This window comes from Nothoprocta perdicaria, unplaced genomic scaffold (assembly GCF_003342845.1).
Source record: "Nothoprocta perdicaria isolate Ctin4 unplaced genomic scaffold, notPer1 scaffold_6, whole genome shotgun sequence".
Taxonomy (NCBI): domain Eukaryota; kingdom Metazoa; phylum Chordata; class Aves; order Tinamiformes; family Tinamidae; genus Nothoprocta; species Nothoprocta perdicaria.
Window position 1 is genome coordinate 633,774 of NW_020455865.1, and position 15,000 is coordinate 648,773.

Sequence of the window (15,000 nt, forward strand, 5' to 3'; positions counted from 1 at the left end):
TGGGGAAGGAGAGTGAGTGCTCYTTGCCTTAACAGGAAGAGTTCGGAAAATCCGGAAGGGAAAATAGCTAGCATTAATAAAATATGTAGAATAATTTTAATGAACTGGCAGTTGGGCCATGCATTTAAATAAAAATGCATTTCAAAGCAATGATCATTTAAAACAACTTAATTAGAATTAAAGAATTTTAAAATAGATTTTATAATGCACTTGTTAATCTCGTAGTTGAATCATATTGTATTTTATTCTAATTGATTTTTAGCAATTTACTAATGTCATTATCTTTCCCTTAATTACAGATCAAACCAAGTGGAAAAAAAAGTATTCATAGGTTAAGGTTCTTAACAGCCAAAGAAATATGGATTGGATTTATTAGCAAATGTTTTTACTGTCTGCTATTTGTAGGAGGACTGGGCGCACTCCTCTAACAGGCAGGTTTCTTACAGCAAACTTTTCTGTGGGAGATGCCTTTTTGTTTCTCAGAAAAATAATCTTTTAGACTCTGCATTCACATTCATCCTTATACTTGAAAAATAACCTGAAAACATTGATGCTAATTGTGAAGTAAATCAGTTTGAGGACTTTTATGAGCCTGTATAGGCACCTCAGTATCACTAAAGAAATAATTCTGTTTTTCTAATTAAACATGTAATTACATGGAACTGTAATAAGCATTTTATTTTTGTTTTCACTACAAATTTGAATTTTCATAGTCTTTATGTCGTTTTATAGCACACTTACTGAATCTAGAACCTAGAATTAGGTTCCCAACAATGTACAGAATGTTTATTTTATTTTATTATTTTAAGTTGCCCCACTTGTTTCATTATGAGTAGGAAGTAAAGAATAATRTCGTCTCCAGCAACAAGTGTAAAGCAAATCTATAAAGACAGGGTGTAGTTGTCAGAAAGAGATTTTACTTGGGACACTGGGATTGTTGGACCAGCCTTAGAAAAGTGTCATGAAAACAGAATTCTGCAAAAAGCCAGGAGTTCGGGTTTTTCTCAACCCCGTATGGGTCATTTGGATTCTTTGAGGATGTACATTATATTCTGTGTTAAATGGCGTGTTAAAGTAGTTTTGTATGCACAACAGTGGCAAAATCAGTACTTTAATTAGGCAAWTAATATAGAGTTGCCATGCGGATGTATATGTAACGTAAGTATTTTTTTAAAGAATGGAAACAAAATGTTCACAACCTGTGAGTTCTGTCTGTAGTCATCCTGCTGGTAGAGACGGAGAGGATTCAGGCACAGAAAACGTGCTTGGTTGCTCTCGCTGCAGTTAATGAGGATTTCCCGTTTCTTGGGAGGATCCCATGGTGGGGACGTTTCTGCAGATCGCAGTGGTTTGTTGGGGCGCTGCAGAAGGATGCATTACGCGGTGCAGCCCTTTGCTTTGCGCACGAGGACGGTTCCCGTGGGCTTCCCTGGCCCTCCCCGCGGGCCCCGCTCCTGCAGCTCCTCCTTGCAGAGCCCGTAGCAGCTTGTGCGGCCAGCGAGGCCTGGTCAGGCCCAGCTCAGCTTGTTCTTTGAGCCTTTCTAAATGAATGGAAACTGCACCTTAAGGGACAAGCTCACGAAATAACTCTTAGTGTGTGTATAGTGACTGATGCTAAGAAAAAAATCACATGCTGCAKGAAATAATATCCCATCCTCCCGAGCAGCCTGACTGCTACATCATTTTCAGTCTCTCTGATGGTTTTTAAATTGAGAGGGGAAAAAGCTGTTGTGATAATGTCACTAAACACTGCAGAACATATTTCCATATAAAAATCTACCTAGATAGGAAATTCCAGTTAATAATAATTTGGAGAAAAACCTGTAGTAAAACTTGAATGTATTAACTATTAAGGCTTTAATTTGAGCTCTGGGGGAAATGATCTATCTAGATAAGGACAGTAAAAATGATGAGGTTTCAGGCAGGTTTCACAGATGATTTTTTCCTCCTTTTCAAGAATAATTGAATCCTTTTAATGATAAGGCTTGCTTGGTTTCTTTGAATGGTCCGTATGTAATTAGTTGTAACTTCGACTATTGAAATGTTTTGACAGAAAGCGTGTCAGCCAGCCTCAGTCTTAACTATTTGCTCATTTCAGCAGCGTGCGGCTTCGCTACCTCGGGTCACATCGCGGCCCGGCCCCGCCGGCTTTGCCACCTCCAGCCTTTCCTTCAGGATGCGGGAGCGTAATTAAGCAGCACATGCTTTGCTCGCAGCTGGAGCCGCCTTGCAGCTGCCTGCAGCACCTGCGCGGTTGCGGCGGTGCCAGCGCCGGCCGCGGCGTCGCGGCGCGCCGGCCGCCCTGCGCGCCTCGCGTGGCCAGCATGCCGGCAACGCCGAGTGTCTGCCTCGGACTAATTAGAGCCGTGATTTGTGGAACCCTGGCTATTTATTTAATTAATCACCAGCGCAAAGCTATAAAACCCATATTTTAAAAATCCCTGTTAGTTTGCCATGTGGTTAATAGATTGTGGCACATTAAAAAGTGACATGGTGATGTATTAAAAATGTTCCACCTAAGGTTGGCTAATGTCCTCAAGGAACGTAAGCTGTCTGTTTTATGCAACAGAAGGTAAGGATTAGAGCCTCAGACCTGTAAGGATTGAATATTTTTAAAAACATTTATCTCTTGAATAGCATCTGTTCATTAAAATACCTCACGGCGTATTTCTTGACATACCAGTAATGTTTATGGCACAGTTATAAGTTTTGCTGCATTTTGTTATTGCAAAAAAATACTCTTTTTCTCAGTATTAGATTGTAATGTTTATTACTAAGGAAAATGTAAATAATTCTTCCAAAGTAGGTCATTCMTGTTCTTCAGGATGTGGAAACCGAGGTTAGTTCCATAGAACAAATGCCTTTTTGCTGCAGCTGTAGCAATTGTATTTTGATAAATATGAACGTATGTTTTCATTCTTCAGCAAAACTGTTGGAACTGACTAGATAAGAGCGTAATAGCCCTGGTTCGCTCCATCCCATCCCAGCCGCAGGGAATTCAGTCCTTGGGAGGACTGAGCGTTGGGTCGAGTGCCGGCCTGCTGCACGGGAGCAGCATGGCCACGGCGAGGAGGAACTGGCTGCATCTGTCCTAAAAACGATGCTGCTATGAAAGCAAATGAGACCTGGCCTGCAAAGGGGACTGCGGCCCCCTCTGTTTCTCACGGTGTGCCAGGACATAACCATAAAGGAGAGCGTATTCATGGCATTTTAAGTAAAATATTCTTGTGTTATAAGTGAATTGTAGAATTGAATGCAGGTTTCTGTGATTGAAATATGCRGTTATAAGAATTCTGGTTATTACTCCTCGCTTAGAATTACCTGGTTTTATTAATTGTGGGAGTAAATACCAAGAAGGAGCAGGCTGTAATTTTGGACGTTTGTTCATATTGTAAATCATAATTTTTAGGTGCATATAAAAATGTGTTCAGGTGGAAGCTTGGAAGGAAACTGTCCAGCTCTGGAGGTTATGTTTCTCAGCTGTGTGTTGTATAATTAACTGGTACATTAGGAGGGGGGCTAGAATAAAACATGAGTATGTTAATGCAGCCTGGAGCTGGTGTTGTAGTCATCATTGCAATGCAGATAAAGCATTTCTCATAACTGCTGCTGCCTACTGGAGCCTTTGAAACATCTGGACCTTTAATTGAAAAATAGTGTGGTGCTGTACAAAGCAGACAAGCTAAGTGAAGTCAACAATTTAGAATAAAAAAAATGTGTGTTATTTACCTTGTAGTTAAATATTCATACTTTGTTACGCTTTGTGTAACAGGAAATTACTGGGTTAAATTTTTATGAACAGTGACAACATGAATAAGATAAATTAAGCATTTAACAATGTTAATGGGATTTTACTTTGTGATGTGCTAAGTCTGCAGCACGAGCTCCGAGGTGCGAGGACGGAGCAGCCGTGGCCCCGGCCGYGCCGCTCCCCGCTGTCCCATCCGTGGCCGGGGTATTTTCCATAAATGGCTGCAGAACAGGAAAACTGATCGTAAGACTTAGAGTAATGAAATACATTGGCACTGGCTTAACCACCTGGTGCAGTAAATGTCCTTGCTGTGCCGGGGCAGGCCAGTGCGGCGTGCTGGGGAGCRGGAGCACAGCGCTGCCCTGGGTGCTCCGGGAGCCGCGGGACGGAGCCGCCTTCCTGCGCTGAAGAGGCCTTTTCTCCAGATCAGTTTCGCAGAGGACGCAGTAAATATTTGAGCGCGTGTTGGGCGCGGTGTCGATGTGCCGGGCGGCCGGCGCGGCCCTCGGGCGCAGGGCTCCGCTCAGCTGCACGTGCGCCGTGCCCGGCTGCAGCCCGCGCTCCGGGGAAGCSCCCGAGACGCTCGGCCGTCTAAGCGCTTTTATCCTCACGCTTTTTAGAGCAGCCTTCCTGGGGACTCGTGCCCTCAAAAGCTGGTTTATTTAGAAGTACTTTGCCTGCTTTATTTCCAGTTATGTTAGGTGGAGAAAAGATTGCTCTAAAATACAGCTTTGTTTTTRAAAGTGCAGACCTTGGGAAATGCTGCTTCCTGTGAGCTTCCTAGGAAAGCATCCTTTGTTGCCATAAACATTGCGCTCTGATCAGTCACAACTTTTGTTTGTGTTTGAGATCTCTTAACTCAGTGCTTACATTTTTTCCCTTTAATGTATTTTCCATATATTGTTTAAATACATTAAAATACATTGACCAAGTAACGTTTAGGATGTTATGGCTGCATCTCACAGTAAAACCAAGTGCCCTGTCATCTAAACCAAAAACATTTCACTTAGTTTAAAAGTGGGAAGAGATTTTGCATTTGGAAAAGGATAAACATTTGTTTCCATTTTGTGTAGTGTTTAACATGGTTTGCTGGGAGGTGAGTCAATGACTTGAATTAATTATAATTACTGGAGAGACATATACTGATTGAGCAAATAAAGTAGTAAGCTCATTTGTGCCAAGGCCATCTAATTAAATGCTAACTTTGGATAAGCTGGATGTGCATGAAAGATTAATTTTAAGAGGYTTTTATGACTCTTACTAAATAATGATTCTGTAAAATCTTTGCATTATATCATTAGAGCATCTAATCTTAAAGTGATATAACACTTAGTCACAGAACTCTATTGTACAGGAAGATGCAGTAAATTATTATTGTTGAAAATTAATCATATTTTTCTCTAGGAGATGTTTATGGACTTTATTTTAATTTTCTGCTGCAGTGTGCAGTAAAACAACTCGGATGTGAGAAGGACACACATTCATGGTTTTCTCAGTGACTATTTCATTAGCTTCCCGTCATCCAGGTACTTGAGAACTGCATTTAGAAGTTGTCCTTGGAGGCAGACAAAACTGTGCCAGGTTTCCTGTATGATCTAGGGGAATGTTAATGGCCACACGGTGACCTTTTCAAGGAACACGTCATATGCTGCTGGAGAGAGGTATCCGTTCTTTAGTGGCTTTGAATAAAAGTTGATGTTAAATCAACAAAACGTCTTGTATGCAAAGAATTTAAGGAGTATCTATTTCTTATTTTTAGATTTAACAAGCTATATATAAAGCATATTGAATTTATTATGGAACAAAAAAGGGAATAATCCAAAAATGGTATGAAGCCAATGAAAACACAGTGTCTGTGTTTATTTTAGACGAGTTGGGATATTGGGATATGTGGATTCATAGAGCGATGGTTCTAGTTAGCAAATTTTTMTTTTAGGTGAAATTAGTTTATTAATTCAAATAACTTTCCTAAATTTGATCACTGTTACTTCCATTTTTAATTACAAAAGTCCAGAAATATAAATTGAWTTTTTTAATGCATTATAAAAAAGAGAAAACGTATTTGTGAATTCAGCAGATAGGACTTTTCAACAATGTCAGGTAAGACATAACTCTGAGCAGTACATAAACAGCAGTAACAAAAAATGACTGTAACATCTGCCTATTTTATAGAACATTGCAGTAATACAGTTCTTATATAAAAACAAAGACGTGCAAACTGCTGAAACTCCTAAAGGTTGTTTCCTGGGTGAAAAGCACAGCGAAGAGGCCAGGGGTATCGGGGTGCGCAGACTCGCTCCTCGCCGCGAGCCGCGACGTCGTGTCCTGTGCCTGCCTCAAGGCCGCTCTCATGAATCCCAGCGCCCTATGTGGGGTGATAAAGTCTCGCTCTTGCTTTGCATGCGATGAAAATATTATAGAAATAGCAAACTGAAATTTTTGTAAGAGCAGACTATGTGAAAATGCTAGGTAACCTTAAGAGAACCTATTAATAATGATATTAAGGGAGTGTTGATTGATCTATTGCATATGTTGTGTGTATCCAGTTTCTCACTTTCTTAAAGGATTGTTGGAATATAACATTCCAACAATAAAAGCTTAATGGAATCAGATTTGCGATTTCCTAGAAAATTAACGAGATATTTTGTCAATTTTATTCCAGACTTCATTTGTCAGAATATACAGTGTCCACTGACAAGCTAAAAGAATTTTTTGACAAATTAACTATGCCACAGGTGACAGATCAGGAAAATGTTAATTTAACAGCCCCTTTATGCCTCCCAGATTTATTGGAGACCATTAAGGAAACTCCAAATGGTAGGGCCCCTGGCCCTGAATAGATTTTCCATTGAATTTTATACAGGATCTATTAATAAAGTTTGCTGCTGCCTTTTTGAATATAGGTAATTGTACTTTATCTTCTGGGTCTGCTCAACAGTCGCTGCCAGAATACCATTTCTAGTTGGGGGAAAAGTAATTAGGCTTACAGTAGAGTCTGTAATCTGGTTCTGAATGATTCCTCCTAAGCAAGTGACCGTAAGCAAACCGCAAAATCCGCAAGTTCTTGCTAGTTAAATCCAGTGTGGCAAGATCTTTGACTCGTGGCCACCGAGACGAATAATTGGATCCCTTCTATTCAGTCCTTCCACCTCCAATCCCTTACCTAATAAGCTTTGAAAAGGTAAGTAATTGAGCTCTGTGGGACTTCTTGCACAATTAATATTTTGCAGGTTCAGACTAAGAATATGGATTCCTTCAGGTCGGTAGACAGGTACCTGATGGCTTGGATTTCTAGCACTAGTGCAGAACAAATGTCATCAATTTGCAATAAACAGAGTGGAGATTTCCCCAAACCCCTTTGACTTAGTGATTGATTGACCTGTGTGTTTATAGAGCTTGCTAATTTTTCTTGCCTAATGTGACAGTGAAGTATATGTGTAACTAAATGAAATGAAAATAGGTCTTCATCACTATAGTGCCAAATATTGTGGGTTTTTTTTTTTACTTTTTTGTTTTGGTTGTTTATTTTTAATGCAATATGTCCCAATAAAAAGCAGTATTGATTAATACTTCTGGATCCTCTTCAAATAGTTTGAAGTAGTTTAATGAGGGCTTAGTTATATCTGTGATTTTTGTCTTTGTCTTGACAAAGATCAAGTGTAAAGTGTGTTTATGAGCACGTCCTGAGCTCTGTGTGGGACCGACGTTCCCTTTGCCACCGGTGTCCTTAGCTTGCGTGACCCGCCCTGGCTGTCCCGGGCGAGCAGCATGGGTGTCCCCGGCTGCTGCGGCTGCCGACCGCTCGTCGGTCCAGCCTCAAACCCTCACTGCTCTGAACTGTTTGCCTCGAGAAGAGCCGTCCTTTGTAGGGTTGTTGCACATACAGTCAACAGCATTGAAAGATTTGGAATTTACATATTTAAACTTACTTCAGGTTTAAAAGTCAGCAGGGTATTTTAACCTTGTGATTGAATGAAATTCCCTCTGTAACACAATTTGTGTTACCTTGGTCATACTTGTTTTTTTTATACATTCTAATAAAACATGTTTTTCTCAACAGGGTCATGTTGGTACAACTGCAACCAAAAAAATTGATGTCTACCTCCCCCTGCACACAAGCCAAGACAAACTGCAGCCTATGACAGTCGTGACGATGGCAAATGCCAAGGTGCATGACCTGATTGGACTAATATGCTGGCAATATACAAGTGAGGGACGGGAACCAAAGCTAAAGTAATGTGCTTTCTTTACTATCTCTCCATCTCTAACTTTCTCTTCTGTAGCCCTTTTGCATAATGAAATGGATTTCTGTATCAATATTCTTGTAGCTGAAGCTTACAGAAACTGCCTACACAGTTCTCAGTGTTTCCTTCCAAGCAATATAAATGCACATGAATCCCTTTCTCTTTCCATTCAACTGCTGAGCATTGCATGATAAGCATGTGAAGCCATGGAGCTGTAAATGAACCCTAATTTCAAAACTCTCTGGGTGAAAATAATATAAATCTTTTSATGTCATGGAGACAACTTTTATTTTATGGCCCATCTATTTTCTTGTAGGGTCCCTAATGACTGTAAGATCATGAATATGTCAAATAGAATTTAGAATCCATCCCTAATTCCCTTCTTTTGTTTGGGGAAAGGGTACCAAGATTCTGACTTATATTTTCTGCATCATACCAGGTGCCTGCTCCAGATTCCTAAAAGGAGGAATTGCTGTACTGTGCAACAGAGTGTCTTGGAAGCAATATTAGTGTTCTGATGAAACCCTTTATTAGATTTTAACTGTAATGTGAAAAATAAGTCAGTGAGAATTTTCTTATAGAGCGTTAGCATTATTTACTTGTTTCTGTTGTCCTTTTGACATAGTGACCTTGATTAATATACACACATTAAAATATTTGTTTTTCTAAGAATAGGCAAGTATAGGGGCCAAAGGTGTATTGTCCTTTCCAGGTAGTCATCCTGGGGATACCAGGATTAAATTAAAATATGCAAATAAAAAAAAATATGCAAACAAAATAAATGCCAGTTTTGTTTAAAAGTATGAAAAGATTTTATCCTTTAATTAAAAAAAAAAAAGTTATGCTGTATTTTATAATCGCTATGAGACTTGGACCTCAATAACCTAGACTTTTTGCAGTAAGGAAAGATCAAAATCGCTTTTGTCCTTTAGAAGTTATAGGTTTCAGTAAGTCAGTGGTAAGCTTTGATAACCACTGCTTGCCTCTTTGCTCTGACGAAAGTCTGCCYTTAATTTTGTGCAACTTAATATTGGCTCGAGTCCGCGTGCTGGTGAGCTAACAGTGTTTAGTGAAGCCATTGCTTTGTCTTGGTAGGTCACATAAGTTCCACCAAAAGGTAAGTCAGGCCGTCTCATCTGAGTAACTTTGCTTTTAGAAGTTATGTAAAATCCAAAGAAATACTTCCACATTTTACCAGGTCTTAGAACATGAAGTAGGACATTAATATAGTTTATTACAGAGGTATTAATAACGGTTATTAGCTAATGACTTTCCTGGTGCAAAGAAAGGTTAACAGTTCTGGTTGCGAGTCGCTCAATTTTTCATGTTTCCAAGTTTCTTTGTTCCTGGAATATTTGTTGCATGTTTTTTCTTTAGTACAGTGTTCTGTGGTTGTTGCGTTTTTCTGGAGTATTAGAGCGCTCCGCAGTCCCCGTTGCAAGGGGAAGGGAGGGCGCCGCGAGCAGCTCCGTGCCGCGGGACACGGGGCCCGTGTGTCCTCGGCAGGGTGGCAGCCCCTCCGCAGGGCGGCCACGGGCACGGGCAGCGGGCACGCGCAACTGCTCCCCGGCTGCCACCCTTGCCCGCCCTTTCCAAAGGGTGCCCCAGTGCTCTTGAGGAGGCAAAAATTATTTCTATAGCCATGTGCCGGTTCTTCACAACACTTCAGAGGCATAAAAGTTTCTTCAACAGTATTGCAGAGTTTCCAAAATTTATAGTGCAAACACTGCTGAATTACCTTTCTGTTAGCCATCATTAATTAAAATTTACAGTTTACATTAATATTAATGCATCATTATTATCTGTTTAGTACAATAAATATCTTAAGTCATGACAGTGTGCATATAGATCACCTGGACTAGCACTCTCAATAACACATACTTGCAACCAAAGGTTTGTGAATTAATTGAGAAAATTGCAAATCAGGTAGTCAGCGAAATAATTCATTGTCACATCCAATCAATAAACTTTGTAAATCAACTCATTTAATTCAAAAAATGATCTATATAGATCAAGCGACCAATTAAACAATTAGCATGCACTTTGCAATTAATTAATTTAAGCATCAATCATGCAATTAAAACTCCAAATTTAAACTGCAGAGTTTAGAAACATACTGCCATGTGAACATTCAGGCCATATTTCATGGCTCTGCCAAATGTCTGAATGATGGCAGATTTACAATAAGAAAGGAAACTTATTTGCAGCTAACAAATACTAACATTTGAAATAGATTTTAATATTAGGAAAGCGTGATTAACTCTATCATACATACAAAACACAATACTATTTCCCAAGAGGTGTTAGTATATGGAAAGATTTTTTATCTTCTTATGGCTTAGATTTTTTATCTTCTCCACACAACTCCTGTTTAAAGTCTCCTGTTATTTAATTCTGTTTGTTAGTAGATGCTGATTTTTAACAATTGGTACTKTGCTGAACACTGGTTTTGTTTTCCTTGTAGCTTACCCCTTATTTTGTGTTTATTACACTTTATATATCTGAGAGCAGTCTCCTCTTTGCCAGTATACATTCAATTAGYTTTTGACATGTAAGAGGAATACACAGACACTGCTTGTTTGCCCTTGAATTTCCACAAAGGGCATGATAGTAACTGTGATAGTAACCTGCTTTATGAAGCTATGGAACTTCTGTAGACTTTGATGTATTTTAATCACTGATCTGTCATTATTTTGCTTACAGTTCAGTTAATGGTGAACTGAGACTCTCAGCCTCATTCCCAGGGGTTTTGTTTGTTTTCTGTTACCACATGGTTATGGTAGCAAAATGTGTTGGGATTTGAATTTTTATACAAATATGTGTCATCAGTGGTTTTTAAGTGAATTATTTCCATAACAAGTGTGCCTGCTTGCTTATTTTCTGTCCCATTTAGCTAGCTGATCAGTTGATGCTGTTCTGCGGAGCAGAGTTTGCTGTGTAGCTTCCCTCCTGAATAAATATGCCTTTGTGTGTCGCAGTGACAACGTCAATGCCTACTGTCTCCATATTGCCGAGGATGACGGCGAGGTCGACACAGATTTTCCCCCCTTGGATTCCAACGAGCCCATTCACAAGTTTGGCTTCAGCACTCTGGCGCTGGTTGAAAAGTATTCGTCTCCTGGGCTGGCAGCAAAACAGTCGCTCTTTGTCCGCATGTGAGTACGGATGCTAACCTTGTGTATTAGCCCAACGTCAGTGTGTCCCGGCCCCTCCGCTCCTCTGCTTCCCCCACACACACACTTTCCTTCACTTGAATTTCATAAAACTCAGGGGGCACTTGTACTGTGAGGCTTTGCACATGGTGCTAATAGGAAATCTTTCATGAGRCAGGTAAGAAAATCAATACACTGAAGGGCCTCAGGTGAGAGACTCCGTGAGTCTGAAGCTACAGAGAGGGAAAAAGAGTCTTCTTTTTAAGCCTGTTAAGTAGTGAATTTATGTTTAAAGACCAACTGTGAAAATATTTCTAATTGGTAGCCTAAAAAAACCAAAGAGCTCTGAATAGGCTAGTTGCAGAGTGCATTAGCAGTGCTGCTGTGACCAAGGGACGTGATCGGTCGCAAGGGCAGCRTGAACACGGCCAGGAGTGCTGCAGAACAGCCCACAGGGCGCGGGAGAGGCGGCTCGAGCCTCCCACCCACACTTGATCTTGGACTGGCTGTCTTGTAGCTCGAGACGAATCGGGTGTGTCGTTATCAATAAGGTAGCATCAGTAGATTTATACTGTGCTTAAGCACCATTGTTTTTACTTGTGAGAGAGATCTTATAAATGAAAAATACTTAATGTTTGAATCTCTCAAAAYGGAAATGCTAATTTAGCTTTTTTGATAATTGTTTACAATTTTAATGGAATATTTTAGAACATAAAAGGTTATTTACATTTCAGAATCATACAGTTGCTTCCAGTTCTGAATAATCAAGCATAAAAAGAGGTTTCTGACCTATTTAATTCATTTTTATATTCATTATTGTGGACTTCGTGCCACAAAGTTGACCACAAGTTATTTAAGGTAAGCGTATTCTGCTTTGCTGAACTGGGTGCTGGCATGTGGAGGCTTGTGCAGAGAGGGCACGAGCCGTCCTTCGGGGCCCATCGCGAGGCCGGTGCCCGTGTCGTGCGGGCTGCAGTCACACAGTTCACCCAGGCAGCTGCTGCTCCTCCCGTGGGGCTGCAGAGCATTCGCTTTCCACTGGCCAGGGAATGCTGCAGCTTCATCTGGAAGATGGGCTCGCTCTCACCTGCATGCAGGTTCTCTCTCACCTACATTCAGGGTTCTTGCCCTGGGTTTGACTTGCAATTGATTTTTCAGACAAATCAACCTTAAAATAATCTTGCTTTTTCTTTTCTTTTTTTTTTTTTTTACTGCAACAAAATATGAACAGATGCTTGTACATTTTAACAAGATTTTTTTTCAGCTCCCTTCTTAATATTTACCAGTGTCTCTCTAGCAGCCCTAAGGGTGATTGCACAAAATGTGCTCACGACATCTTGTCTTCTGTGCAGCTGTGTCGGCCACCTTTCCAATTGCAGCCCTGATGCTACTGTTACAAAAATACCATGGCAAATTTTAACATGCTTGTTAGGCAGCTCAAGAGAAATGTATGAGAGATGCAAATAGGATCATATGATACTAATTAGTAGATAATTGCATGTTCTTTTTTACTTTAAAATAATTTGTGGTCATGTGAGTTTAGTGTTTWGTATCCTAATGAGGCAGGCCATGACAATTAGAAGTGCATCATAAGTTGTGCTTTTTTGAAAAAGTTTGGGTTTTGTATCCCTGTTTTACTATGAAATTGTTGTTACTTCCTATGTAAATAGTTACTAATAACTATTTAGATTTAAATTGGATTTTTAGTGCAATTCCTATAATAGAAAATTATTTGATCATCACTCAGAAGATATTTACTGCTGAGGAGTTTAAATGTATATGCTGTCTCTCTTTTATAGGAATTTGTTTTAAATTCTACATCTTCCTTTTCTGTCATCCTACTAGTGCACGTAATTGTGGTTTTATACCTTCCATCTCTTTATTTTTTTTTCCTCCTCAAGCTGCAGTATTTCAGCTGCTGCTCTGTCAGGCTTGTGACTTATAATGTTTATTAATATTATATCACTCTTGAAAAGAGCTGCAGCTTCTGAGAAGCTTCGCCGAGAAGCAGGGTGGGTTGTTTCAGCTCTGYCTGGCCCTGTTTYGGGTCTGTTGGCCGAYGCTGAGCAGCTCACSCAGCTGACAGCTATGGAGCCTCGCYGGGGCCCTGCTTCAGCAGGACATATTTGAGCAAAACCAGTTTGCAGAACTTTACACACTTAAACTCCTGCCAAGGCAAACTCGTACCCACTTGAGTTAGTTATAAATACCCRCTGGTGGTGGTTCAAAGTAGCCTACAGTACATTTTATATTCCAAGCTGAATGTAAGTGTCTTTGTGGCTATACAGAGTAGTAAATAATTGAGTTTGATTAGGGAGAGGGACCTCATTATCCCCCCACCTGTGCCCAGCTGGTAGGGGAGGGTCGAAATGAAGCCATTAGCTGTCTCTCTTACTGGCATCTCGGAGAGCTCAAATACATCTGTGTCTTATTTTCTTTTCTGGCACAATCAGTCGAGCAAGCTAAGCAGGCATGACCGAATTTGGCAAGTTCCAAGGACTCTGGCAAAGTTACACAAGGAGAAGACGGAGGGCAGTCATTCTGGCTTCCAACTGCCCATTAGTCTAGCGAGTTATGTTTTTGGAAAATGTCTGTTGTGGAAAGCAGTGCTTTGTCCAATGTCAAGCGCCGCATTCCCAAACAATCCTCTTTGATGTCGAGTGTGGTTTGTCGGAGGAGTCGAACAAAGTTCTGCGTTCATGTAAATGCAGACGCTGCGAGAGGGTGAAGTAATACCTGAAAGACCAGAGCGAAAGTTGCTTTAAATAAATTTGTGCTATCATTTAGGATTTTTTTTGGAAATGTTATTATCACAACTTGAGATGCTAAATCAAATGGTGTTTCTAGGAGTTGTGACTCAGCTGCCAGTTGGCATGTGCATGAAGTTTGGCACTGCAGCTCCTCAGCTCAGGAGCACCTTTTGCTGTCTTATTATTAGGTTTAAATTGCTTTGACTATTATGTGTGTGTGTTTTTCAAAGTAGCACCACCRTGATACTTGAGAGACTAAAATTTGAAACATTCTAAAAATAATCAAGCTTTTGTTTCATTTCCAATTGCAAGGCTTGGAAATGTGTATTTACTCAGGCTAAAGAAGCACTCCCCAATAGGCCTGTTACCAGTTTATACATAGGTGTGGGTAATCAACAAAACTTATTTTAGAATAAGATGCAGATTTTCTGAAATTAATGTAGGTGCCTAATTTGGAGGGTGTCTCCTGGGGAGCAGGGCAGGGCAGGAGCCCCAGGAAACGAGCTGGGTCAGGAAGGTACCTGGTTACATCCCTGGTGTTGGACTGTGGTAGTGGCAGAATGCAGGCAATTAAGCCAAAGAGCACAAAAAGTGATGGGAGGCTAACTTTAGATCCACCAAAGCAGTGTCATTTCGACTCAGAATTAACACTGTGGCTGGCACAGTCGTTCTGATTCATATCATTATGCGTTCTATCTAAAAAAGAATTACCCAGCTGAAGTTAAATACATTGTGTCAGCTGGGATTTTTAGTCTTAACTTTGACTCCGTGCTGATCAAGGAGATGGTTATTAGTCATTCTCAGGCACTTTCAACCATGCCAGCCATTTTCTGCAGAGAGCTCTAAGTGCTATAAATTCCACCTTGCTTGGGAGAAAAAAAAAAAAGAAAAAAAGAAAAAAGTTCTAGCTTGGAAACAGCTTTTGGAGAAGTTCATTTCATGCTCAAAACAGAAGCCCTTCCTCCTGTACGTGTTCCGTTTTCCATGAGCTGAGTTTGTGGAAGATGCTCCAGAAATTGCCGGTGCCCAGGGCCGTGTGGCTGGCGCCCGAGCCCTGCAGCTCCTGCCTCTCCTGGTTGTTTTCTTTGCTTTTTCCGCCTCTG

General features: G+C 40.5%; 1 protein-coding gene across 1 annotated transcript in view; it reads left to right on the forward strand.

The window, feature by feature from the left end:
* Positions 1 to 15,000, forward strand: part of MAPKAP1 (mitogen-activated protein kinase associated protein 1) — a 67,140-nt gene that overhangs the window by 18,040 nt on the left and 34,100 nt on the right. The window contains exons 4-5 of the mRNA XM_026049284.1: positions 7,812 to 7,984; positions 10,974 to 11,150. Coding sequence (XP_025905069.1) covers positions 7,812 to 7,984; positions 10,974 to 11,150 — 350 coding nt within the window. The remainder of the gene's footprint in view (positions 1 to 7,811; positions 7,985 to 10,973; positions 11,151 to 15,000) is intronic.